General features: G+C 35.8%; 3 protein-coding genes across 3 annotated transcripts in view; all 3 read right to left on the minus strand.

Annotated features, from left to right (window-relative positions):
* Positions 1-11,820, minus strand: part of LOC123866788 (catalase-like) — a 38,348-nt gene that overhangs the window by 4,378 nt on the left and 22,150 nt on the right. The window lies entirely within an intron of this gene.
* LOC123866789 (catalase-like) lies at positions 870-3,004 on the minus strand. The gene is made up of 2 exons (XM_045908491.1): positions 2,929-3,004; positions 870-2,311 (listed from the first exon to the last, which is right to left on the minus strand). Exons 1-2 carry the CDS (start codon positions 2,989-2,991, stop codon positions 872-874), a joined length of 1,503 nt encoding a protein of 500 aa, XP_045764447.1. The 5' UTR covers positions 2,992-3,004; the 3' UTR covers positions 870-871.
* LOC123866706 (catalase-like) lies at positions 3,514-5,827 on the minus strand. The gene is made up of 2 exons (XM_045908384.1): positions 5,726-5,827; positions 3,514-4,950 (listed from the first exon to the last, which is right to left on the minus strand). The coding sequence occupies exons 1-2, from the start codon at positions 5,825-5,827 to the stop codon at positions 3,514-3,516; spliced, it is 1,539 nt and encodes a 512-aa protein (XP_045764340.1).

Here is an 11,820-nt window from a genome sequence, read left to right on the forward strand (position 1 = left end):
AAATTTTATCTATGCACTAAATTATTTTTTCTCAATGATATCAATTAACATTTATACAAAATTGAAAATTACAGAGTTAGTATAAAATAAGAGTTACAGCATATTTTTATCGTTGTCTATCTTATAACAAGTGAAGCGAAAATTTACTTTCACACCTCCGGTGACCACTGCAATCTATTGCTACATTGAAAATCTATACATATAACTTGTGCTGACTCACTGATGAACTAACTGACTGTCTGACTGGGTGACTAACTGACTGTCTAATAACACACAACCAAAACCTCTGACTTAAAATTTTGACGGTAGGTTCCTTTTCAGGTAAGTAAAGCATCCAAGGTGATTTCAGACAAACTGGAGGGGCCACCGAAGTAACAGAACAGCTGACGTTTGGCTCTTAGTTTGGCTGATCCTCAGGCCAACACTCTTCATATTCTCTTGCCATTTATGCAGTCTGCTCTGGACGCATCTTTTCCGATGAGCACAATGTCATCAGCAATCAATAAAAGAGAACCGACTTAAATATTTTTTATTTTATTTTAACAAGAAAACTGAAAATAGTAGTTTGTAGAATCAATTATAACCTAACCAATTGGAATATTTTTAAACTATAGTACATTTTATTCCGTTAATTAACAAGTGTAAATTAAAAATTTATAACACCCCCGACAAGTGAAGTTAAAATAAAATAACAAAAACAACAGAAAAATAACAGAAACATAAAAAGAACAAAAAATAAAATAACAAAATAACAGCAACAACAAAATCAATAAATAACAGAAACAAAAGAGAAATAAAATAACAGAAACAACAGAAAACTAAAGTAACGGAAGAAAAAAAAAACATTGGATAAAAATACTACTGTTTATTATTAAATGACACATTCTTCTGATGTCTGAGTTGCATTCAATCCTTGCGCTACTCGACGACTTAGATCTGGATGTATTATTTCAAATATTGCTACTACTTTTTTCTGTGTCATGGGGGTACTTAGTTTCAAAGTAGAGACTATATTAATAATTAATCGACTTCGTGCATCACTGTTCAATACGTTATTATAGAATTCAGTTGCTTGGTCGAAATTATCTGGTTCTGGGTTTTCAACAATTTCAATTAGTTGTGACTTATGTGTATCCATATAAGGAACTGGACCATTAAACGAGTTTGGATAGTAATTTGGAATATCTTCTTCGTTGTCTTTGACTGGAGGAGTTCCATCTCTATTATATGTTAGTGTTTTTGTACGATAAGGACAGTTTACAGATATTTTATTGAAGTTTGCACCCAAACGGTGGAATTGAGCATCCATATACGCGAAGCGACGTGCTTCAAATAGCTTACTTGGATCCCCGAGGATACCAGGAATCAGATTGCCGGGGCTAAAAGCCATCTGTTCTACATCAGCAAAGAAATTTTTGGGATTCCTATCTAGTATTAATTTACCCACTTTTTTTAAAGGGTATTTATCTAATGGAAGTGATTTTGAAACGTCAAAAACGTCGAAATTAGATTTTTTAACATCGTCCAAAGTTAAGACTTGTATGCCGACTGTCCAACTAGGAAACTTTCCATTTGCAATAGCTCTGTACAAAATTCTATTGTAATAATCAGGATCTTCTCCTGCGATTATTTTGGCTTGTTCTGTCGTTAAAGTTTTTATTCCAGCATCAGGTGTGAAATGAAATCTAACATAATATGGTTTTCCATGCTCGTTTTCAACCTGATAAGTATGAACACTGAAGCCAGCAGTATTGATATAACTAGCCGGAATTCCAAGATCACTAAATTGTAATAGAAGCTGAGAAAAGCTCTCAGGAGTTAATGAAAAAAAGTCCCAGAACGTTTTGAAATCTCTAATATTAGTGGCCGGATTTCTCTTTATCGCATGAATAAAATTAGGAAATTTAACTGGATCTTTCAAAATAAACATGGGTAAATTAATTCCTACTATATCGAAATTTCCAGCTTGTGAATAGAATTTGACTGCGAAACCTCGAACATCTCTTTCGACATCGGTACCACCTTTGTCGGCTATCACAGATGAAAAACGAACTGCAACTGGAGTTTTCTTTCCTATTCTGCTAAACATTTCAGCTTTACAAATATAGCGTATATCGTGAGTGACCTCAAAATAACCAAAAGCTCCAACACCCTTGGCGTGTACCACTCTTTCAGGAATTCTCTCCCGGTTAAGATGACTTAATGTTTCTAATAAATTTCTGGTATTCATTAGTACAGTATTCAAAGAATTTGTTGCGTCAGTGTAAGATATTGGTGCTCCAGTACTGGTTGTCATAATTCCAATAGGACCCTGAAAGTAAGATGATGGTGTTTTAATCTGGCCGGCAAACTGTTTCGATAGCGAAATTTTTTTGATCTCCTTCTTTAATTTAAAAGCAAGAGATTGAATTTTATGATTAGGTATGGTGTGTCAATCGATAGCTCCAGGAAAAGTGATAGCGCAGACTTCTGCGCCTCTGAAGCCTTCATAACTTGCGTATTGCGTTAGCCCTGTACACTTACTACACTTTCACTAGATTCTAGCAATTTATACTATATTTAACCCATTTAACGTAATAACATTGCAAGCTAGTGAAAAGCAAAGCTGTGATATCCGTCTCCTAATTAGAGGTCGGGGATTCGATTCCGGACACGACGCAACTTTTTGGAGTTATATGGGTTTTGAGTAATTTAAATATCACTTGGTTTAACGGTGAAAGAAAACATCGTGAGAAAACCTGCATGCCTGAGAGTTTCCCATAATGTTCTTAAAGGTGTGTGAATTCTCCCAATCCGCACTAGACCAGCGTGGTAGACTATGGTCAAAATCCTTCTCATTCTGAGTGGAGACCCGTGCTCTGTAGTGAGCCGGGCATGGGTTGTTGATGATGATGATGATGAAGCTAGTGAAATTTTGGATCTTCTTACCGCATATCTCTCCTTGACCAGGACAATTTGATCCGCAACGGGGTCTATATTCTTCATACACATAGTTCTATTTCCACTTATTCCGACTAAAGCTATTACTAGCAGTATCGATATCAATACAAACATTTTAGTAAGTAATTTACTACAAAGATGATTCACTAATGGCAAACTAAAATAAATTTATCGGCTTATATTGACGTATATACAGTTCTTATATCAAAACCATTTTCATGGAAATTAGGGTTAGTGTTTTATTTTCTTATCTATAACAGGTTGCTGCATGATCGTAAGTCTTGAAAGCGACAAATTCAACATTATTAGGCATTTAAACAAATAAAACGTTTATTTTTAATCATCTTGTTACATACCATAATATGATGTTTTTTCTTCTATAGCCTTTTATCATTAAAGTAAATTAGTACCTATAGAAGATTTATTTCAAATAAAAATCATTTTCTATGAAGCTGGCGAAATTAGTATAATACTACAGGACATCTAGTTGTAAGTAAAAACGAGTTGCAACTTGCAACCTGCAAAATTTTTTGTTCGGAATATCCCGTCTACGGAGGTTGTTGTCTTTTATAATCATACTGAACCTAATAATGTATGATTTTCTTTCAACCCTTGTGCCACTCGACGACCTAAATCTGGGTGTATTCTTTCAAAAATGACCACTGCTCTTTTCTGAGTTACTACTGTACTCAATTTCAAAGTGGAAACTATATTAGTCACTAATCGACTTCGTTCATCACTGGTCATTTCGTTTACATACAATTCACTTGCTTGCTCGAAATTATTTGGTTCTGGGTTTTCAATTATGCTAATTAATTGTGACTTATGTGTGTTCGTATACGGAACTGGACCATTAAACGAGTTTGGATAGTAATTTGGAATATCTTCTTCGTTGTCTTTGACTGGAGGAGTTCCATCTCTATTATATGTTAGTGTTTTTGTACGATAAGGACAGTTTATAGATATTTTATTAAAGTTTGCACCCAAACGGTAATACTGAGCATCTCTATATAAGAAACGACGTGCTTCAAATAGCTGACTTGGATCTCCGAGGATACCAGGAACCAGATTTCCGGGACAAAAAGCCAATTGTTCTATTTCGGCAAAGTAATTTTTAGGATTCTTATCTAGTATTAGTTTACCCACTTCTTTTAAAGGATGTTTTTTCAAAGAAATTAATCTTGTGACGTCAAACACGTCGTACCGAGATTTTTTAACATCCTTCAATGTTAATACCTGAATGCTGACTGTCCAGCTAGGGAACTCACGATTTGCAATATCTCTATATAAAATTCTATTAAAATAATCAAGATCTTCAGCTGCGATTCTTGACGCTTCCTCTGTCGTTAAATTTTTTATTCCAGCATCAGGTATGAAATGAAACCTAACAAAATGTTTTTCTCCATGTTCGTTTTCAACCTGATAAGTATGAATACTAAAGCCAGGCATATTCACATAACTAGCAGGAATCCCACGATCTCCGAATTGAAATAGAAGATGAAAAAAACTCTCAGGGTTTAATGTCGTAAAGTCCCAAAAAGTTTTGTAATCTCTGAGATTGGTTGACGGATTTTGCTTTGCCGCGTGAACAAAGTTAGGGAATTTAAGCGGATCTTTTAGAACAAATATTGGAATATTTAATCCTACTATATCAAAATTCCCGTCCTTTGTGTAGAATTTAACTGCGAAACCTCGAGCATCTCTTGATACATCACTACCTCCTTTTTCGGGTATTAAGGACGAAAAACGAAGTGAAACTGGAGTTTTCCTTCCTATTTTGCTGAACATTTCAGCTTTACAAATATAGCTTATATCGTGAGTGACTTCAAAATAACCAAAAGCTCCCCCGCCCTTGGCGTGAACCACTCTTTCTGGAATTCTTTCCCGGTTAAAGTGAGTTAAACTATCTATAAAATAATCGTTATTCGTTAGTATGGAATTCAACGAGTTTGTTGCGTCGCTGTGAGAGACTGGCGCTCCGCTACTGATTGTCATAATTCCAATAGGATCCTGAAAATGGAACGACCGAAGTTAAAATCAAACTATCAACATAACTAAAATAATAAGTCGTCGGCTTTTTTTGGTCCCGGAAAATCAAAGAGTTCCCATAGGATATTTAAAAAACCTAAATTCACGTGGATTTTATCGCTGGGATACTTGGTACAGAGATATACTGCATGCCGGAAATGGATGTAAGCTAGGTACTTTTATCCCGGATAATCAAAGAGTACCAATGGGATTTTTATAAATAAAAAAGTTTAACTCACGCGGATGAAGTCGCAGGCATCACCCGTTACTTAATAATATCCCTTTTTAGGGTTCCGTACCTCAAAAAGAAAAACGGACCCTTATAGGATCATTTTGTTGTCTATCTGTCTGTCCGTCCGTCCGTCCGTCCGTCCGTGGTGTCTGTCAAGAAAACCTATAGGGACTTCCCGTTGACCTAGAATCATGAAATTTCGTAGGTAGATAGGTCTTATAGCACAAGTAAAGGAATAAATCTGAAAACCATGAATTTGTGGTTACATCATTAAAAAAAATTAACATGTGTTTCAATTTTCAAAATAAGATAACTATACCAAGTGGGGTATCATATGAAAGGGCTTTACCTGTACATTCTAAAACAGATTTTTTTATTTATTTTATGCATTTGATTTATCGTGCAAAATGTTGGAAAAAATACCCGAGTACGGAACCCTCAGTGCACGAGTCTAACTCGCACTTGGCCGGTTTTTTCCAAGTAATGAGTGCACTGACTTTACGGTTAGAATTTGAATCCTCTTACCGCGTATTTCTCCTTGATAAGTTCAATTTGATCTGCAGAGGAATCATGCTTGCTACGTGTAAAAGAAGTAGAAATATTTTCAGCTCTTGAAACAGTAGCCATAGCTAGCAGAATCGATGTTAATGCAAGCATAGTTCGATATATCACTTGATAAAAACAGGTGCAACAAACGGGGTAAAAAACAGAATTTAACTATTTATATCTAATGGCATATCGTTTTTTGTATCATTCTACATTTGTGGAAAATGTGTTCATTAACATTCTTTTCTTATCTATAACAAGTTTGTATCTACTTCTATAAGGTTGCTCAATGTTTTCAAAACACATTGGCTCGGATTTTGACTTTATATCACATACCATAAGGCTGCCTGGGGGACCTCCCAGTTTTCCGATAAGGCCGCCTATGGTACAACTTACTATGTTGTAGTAATTACTTTGGTAGGTATGCAATAAAGAATATTTTACTTTCACTTAACTTTTTATCATTCCCGTAAGTTTAACTTCTTACTTATCTATACATATAATAAAATTGTAGAAAAGTGGTGTCTATACAATGGAAATATATAAAAAAAAGTAGCAGGGGTTGTTATTATATCGATGCCGAACCCGAAATTGTAATTAATTTTTTTTGTCTGTTTGTCTGTGTGTTTGTTCACGCTAATATCAGAAATGGCTTATTCGATTTAGATACGGTTTTCACTAATATATTGTAGTAAGCTTCACTTAACATTTAGTGTTTATTTCATGACAATCGGTTCATAAATAAAAAAGTTATGTCAATTTAAAGAATCACGGCGAACATTTTTAACGTACAGAGTACGTACTACACGCCTCGCGCCTGAGCGTCCGTGGCTGTATAAAGCGCGCTGATTCCACGCGAACGAAGTCGCGGGCACAGCTAGTTACAATAATAATTACAAGTAGGTACACTAGAAGCAAATGAATAATGACGACCCAAAACAGAACAACTTAGAGAAAAATGCAATCTCTCCTGGTGGTAAATGATGATGCAGTCTAAGCTGATGAAAGCGGGGTATGGGTTTTCATTAAACCCATACTCCTTTGGTTTCCACACGGCATCGTACCGGAACGCTAAATCGCTCGGCGGCACGTTGTTTTTGGTCTAATTCAGTTGACCCTGTCCAGCAACACCACCGTACCTACTACTTAGCAGTAGGTACATACTTCTTACAGATTGCCGTATACGATATACCTACCTACTTTTACCGCGCTGGCTTTTTGTGTCGTTTCTACCCGGTATAATTAATCCACACACTTGAGTAAAGATAAATATATGTTATTACCTCATTATTAACTAAATAGTTATTCTATATTGTTGACATTGTTGCAAATTCACTCAAGGTCACTTTTGTCCTCGATACTGCATTGTTGAGAGCGTGCATGAAAGTTTTATATAGATGATGTCAATAGTCAAGTTACTATGTGCAAGTCCCACCGACTTATGTCTTCAGGTGGAAAAAATTTAAAAAAAGAGCCGCGTCAGCCGCCATTTCAAAATCCACGCGGACAAAGTCGCGAGAATCAGCTAATACCTAATTGTAATATAATTAAGCTATATTGAATCTTTGCTATGTTGAAAAAAAATCCATACAATTAACTACCTATATTTTTTACCCGACTACGGCAAAGTACGGAGGGGTTATGATTTTAGTAATCTATATTGTATACTACAATCTATATTGCTGATGCCCGCAGCTTCGCCCGCGTGGATTGGTTAGATCCCCTGCAGCATCAGGATTGAGGAGTTGGAATCCAAATTTTTTATGAAACAATGTCGCAAAGTTCCTCTATCGATTAAAAAAGAAATGACGCAAATCGGTTCAGAAATTTCGGAGATTTCGGTGTACATAGGTAGAAAAACACAACTCCCTTCTTGAAAGTCGGTTAAAAAAGTAGCCTATGTTACACCCTGGTCAATCCTCTACTTGTATGTGAAAATCCCGTTAAAATCGGTTTAGCCGTTCCGAAGATTAGCCTTTTCAAACAGACAGACAGACAGACAGACAGACAGACAGACAGACAGACAAAAATTTTAAAAACGTGTGATTCAGTTATGGTATCGTTCAAATAACCATATGACCTTAATATGAGGTAGTTATTTCGAAATTACAGACAGACACTCCAATTTTATTTATTGGTATAAATATAAATAGGTTATACTTATAGGTATGTATGTTTGTATCAGATTCTGTGCGTTCCACCGTAGTGCCTAAATTAGTGGACCGATTTTGATGAATCAGGTGTCAATTAATAGATTTTATTTTCTTTCGTATAGACTGGGATATCAAATGAAAGAGGGAAAAATTCTGAGTTCATAAATACATATAAATATAGTAGGTACAATGTTAAAACATTCCGAGCGAAAGAAAAACAATTTTACTATAATATCTCTCGCTATCTATCGGTGTTCGCGGGTAATAATCGGGTTTTAGTGCTGTTTAAGTTTTTAACCGACTTCGAAATAAGGAGGAGGTTCTCAATTTGTCGGAATCTTTTTTTTTCTTCCTGAACTTCTTATATAGCAATACCAATTTCTTTAAGTTTTATTTCTTTCAAATGGTTGTAGTTTAATTTTAATTTAGGTTGTACCGATGGGGCTGGCATATAGACACCTATAAAAGCCCCTTAAAAATATTAGAAAAAAACAACTTTTCTAACGATCTTCATCTGAAAACATGAATTGGTAGCACTTTGTAAAACTTTTTGAAAGTCAAATTATCTATAGGTGAGGTAGGCAATGATAATAATTTTGCATCAACTTACAACTGAAAGTTCGTTCAAGCTTTAAACGAAAGAGTGTACAAAACGCCAAGTCTGATAATATTTTTTTTATTACTTAGTGCTAATGAGCAACTTAATTATCCCATCTTAAGCCACATCATCACTTTCCATCAGGTGTGATTGTGTCAGTGGTAGATGCTTTTGACGATTCAAAAGTACTTGAAAAGTCTAATTGAATAAAAATATTTTGAATTTTGAATTGTGGTTAAGCGCTTGCCTACAATGAATAAATAACCCTCCTTTGGGCTTCGCCGCAGTTGGGTGAAAAAAAAATATATTTAACTATGTTATAGCCTGATTTTTGGCTAATTGGTAATTTTATTTTAACCTAAACTATGTCACATTACGCTGCCAACATCTTGGCTGAACAAATCCGTTCCGTAGTTTCAGCGTGATGTGCGAACAAACAGACAGACAGACACAAACAAAAAATAATGTTCTCAGTTCTTTATTTTAAATATGATATGGTAAAGCTTCCTCTGATTAAAATTTTCAAAATATAAGTACCTATTTCATGTAACTCCAGAAATCGTCGAGAAAGTGGTTGGCCTACGTGAAGTAGGCAAAGATATTTGAATAAATGAATGTGAATTTCAATGTGTACCTAACTACAAGAACATTTTTGAAAGAAAAAAAGAAAAATCGAAAAAATTATCGACGATTGCACAGGTGGATGAAGACAAAAGACGATTCGAGAGAAAAAATATCAAATAGGAATCAAATCAAATATGACATATCTGTTACTGAAGCACTTCTATTGATACGATGAAGCACATTGTCTGTATGTTTGGAATTTGACTAAACTTTTTTTTAATTTATAGACTACTTCCGCGACTTCGTCAGCGTGGTTTAGGTCTTAAAAATGTCTTATGAATTCTTTGATAAAACAGTCAGTGGGTGTTAACCATTTTGAGTCACTAACCATTCACAAACGAAACGAACCTATGTTTTCGAATTAAATTTCGAATATTTTTTTGAAAATACTCATAGTCATCTTTGACCAAACCCAAAAAAAAAGGAGAATTAAAAAAAAACTAGGTCCTCAGAGTACGCAAAACGTAGGTTCGTTAGAGATCGGTTGGTCACATAAAATGGTTAACATTCACTGAATAAGAATGACTTTTGTTTTTGGTCATTTGTATGGGATTATCCGAATTATCCGGTAAATAAAAGTCTTAGGCCTCATTTACACGAGAGCTTTTTTAACGTCCATTAAAAAAGCTTTTAGATAGAACAAATGTATTCCCAATTATAATATGTTCACACGTCAACGCTTTTTTACGTGTGAACCAATGACTTTCTAAGCATATGGACACATCGTGGCATACAACACAAGAGCCAAAACATGGCACACGTTTCTAAATTCACTTTATGTAGCTTCAACTGCTCCATTTATACATTCCTGCTAACATTCAAGTCCTGTAAACTAACCTCAGTGATTAAGCCGCAATGTAAATCGATTATTGCACTCGAAGCTTCATAAGGTGATTTTAGAAGCAAACTTGAACAAAAAAGGAATGGAGTAGTGTAGCACTATTAATTTTTGTTATTTCTTTGAGAGATTTTTCGTTTTTGTAAATATGAAACTATTATACTATATCTATACTATATAACTATTATATTATATCTGCTCGTGCTGATTCACTGACTGACTGACTGACTGACTGACTGACTGACTGACTGACTCATTTGATCACCTCTTTGTATGTTTTTTTTTACCGATAGTTTCGTATAGAGGACAAAAAATGATTCGGAGGAAAAATATGGATAGAGCTGATGATTGAGGATTTCGGTGAGGAGCACGGCCAGGGTATTAAAGATAGGTGGGGGGTGCTCGAACACATTTGTTCGAGCACCCCCCACCTATCTTCAATAACTCAGAACTTCATCCAATAGACAGGGAGCTGAAAAATAAAATCAAAATGGCGGATTCAATATGGCGGCCATACAAATTTCGCCGGTGTCTATCTCGAAGATTATAAAAGATGGAAGAGTGGTTTCTTGGCAAAAAATGATCAGGACCCTAAATTCAACTTGATGAGCAGAAAAATTGCGGTCCGCTTGCGGGCCGCGAACTCACGCGCCCTACTAGTTATATGTATATGGTTTTACGTGGGATGATTTATATTAAAAAAAAAATTAAAAGCCCTAGATTGCAATCACACCTGGTGGAAAGTGATGATACAGTCTACGGTAGTAGCGGGCTAACTTGTAGGGGTGGGGTAAAATCCATACCCGTTATAGATGTTTCTATATGGCATCGTACCGGAACGTTAAATCGCTTGGCGGTAGAGTGGTAAGTAGCCACGGCCAAAGGCCTCCCACCAGCCGACCTAAACCAATTAAGCAAATCTCAATCGGCCCAGCCGGGAATCGAACCCGGGACCCTCGTCATACAAATCCACCGCGCTACCACTGCGCACCGGAGGTCGTCAAAAGATAATAAAATAAATGTGATACAATAATGGCCAATAGATTTTACATTGAACAAAAAAAAAGCTACTCCACAGTTTTGTTTTTCCGACATTCGTGACGCGCCCTTCCATCTGTCTCTTTCCGATGTGCGTGAGAGAAAGGAATGGGAACATTGTAAATAATTTTAGATATTTCTAGTGTTTTCAATGGTTTTACTAAGTATTTTACACTTTTTCGCATGTTACCTTACGTAAATAAAATTAACTTACCGGTGGTAAGTCACACCATCTCTTTTCTGCGTCGTTAACGTATTATTTCGGCACTTTTTGATCGCGCATTTAGGCATCTTGACAGCTTAGCAGTCAACATGCGACTAATGAAGAAAGTGTGCTTACACCGAGTATAAGCACACTTACTTGGTCCCTTGTTTTGCGCGCCAGTGCGATGTCCTTGCTTAGAAAGTCATTGGTGTGAACAGATACTCGGGAATAGGTACATCTTTCTATTTGTACGCTTTTAAAGGTCTCGTGTAAATGAGGTCTCAGTGGTAATAATCCGAAATTCCGAACTGGTCTGAAATAATACTATTTTCGGTTGTATGAAATTTGAATTCAGTATTCAGTGAATTTTTTACTGGCTGTTTTTATGAATGAGCTACGCCAGAAGACTTGCTCCTTCAGCCTTCATTCAACTTTCCTGCTCGACCTTCATTTCGCTATAAGTAGATGCTTCGTAAGCTCGCTTGATTCAGGAGCTCCTCAGGATAATAACTTTAAGGATAGGACAGACAAGACTGCGTGGAGTCAGGGTGCTCGAATTTCGTTCTGGTTTAGTTATTATTCAGACTTTTACATGTAGGTACTCGTATCTGAGGAAAT

This window comes from Maniola jurtina, chromosome 7 (genome assembly GCF_905333055.1).
Source record: "Maniola jurtina chromosome 7, ilManJurt1.1, whole genome shotgun sequence".
Lineage (NCBI taxonomy): Eukaryota > Metazoa > Arthropoda > Insecta > Lepidoptera > Nymphalidae > Maniola > Maniola jurtina.

What these genes read in the sequence shown, in the direction of transcription:
- LOC123866706 (XM_045908384.1), bottom strand. Translation starts at nt 5,827, where the DNA reads ATGGCTACTGTTTCAAGAGCTGAAAATATTTCTACTTCTTTTACACGT. An exon ending in TTATCAAGGAGAAATACGCG is followed by an intron (nt 4,951 to 5,725) that starts GTAAGAGGATTC and finishes TTCCATTTTCAG; the next exon opens with GATCCTATTGGAATTATGAC.
- LOC123866789 (XM_045908491.1), bottom strand. Translation starts at nt 2,991, where the DNA reads ATGTGTATGAAGAATATAGACCCCGTTGCGGATCAAATTGTCCTGGTC. An exon ending in TGGTCAAGGAGAGATATGCG is followed by an intron (nt 2,312 to 2,928) that starts GTAAGAAGATCC and finishes TCTTACTTTCAG; the next exon opens with GGTCCTATTGGAATTATGAC.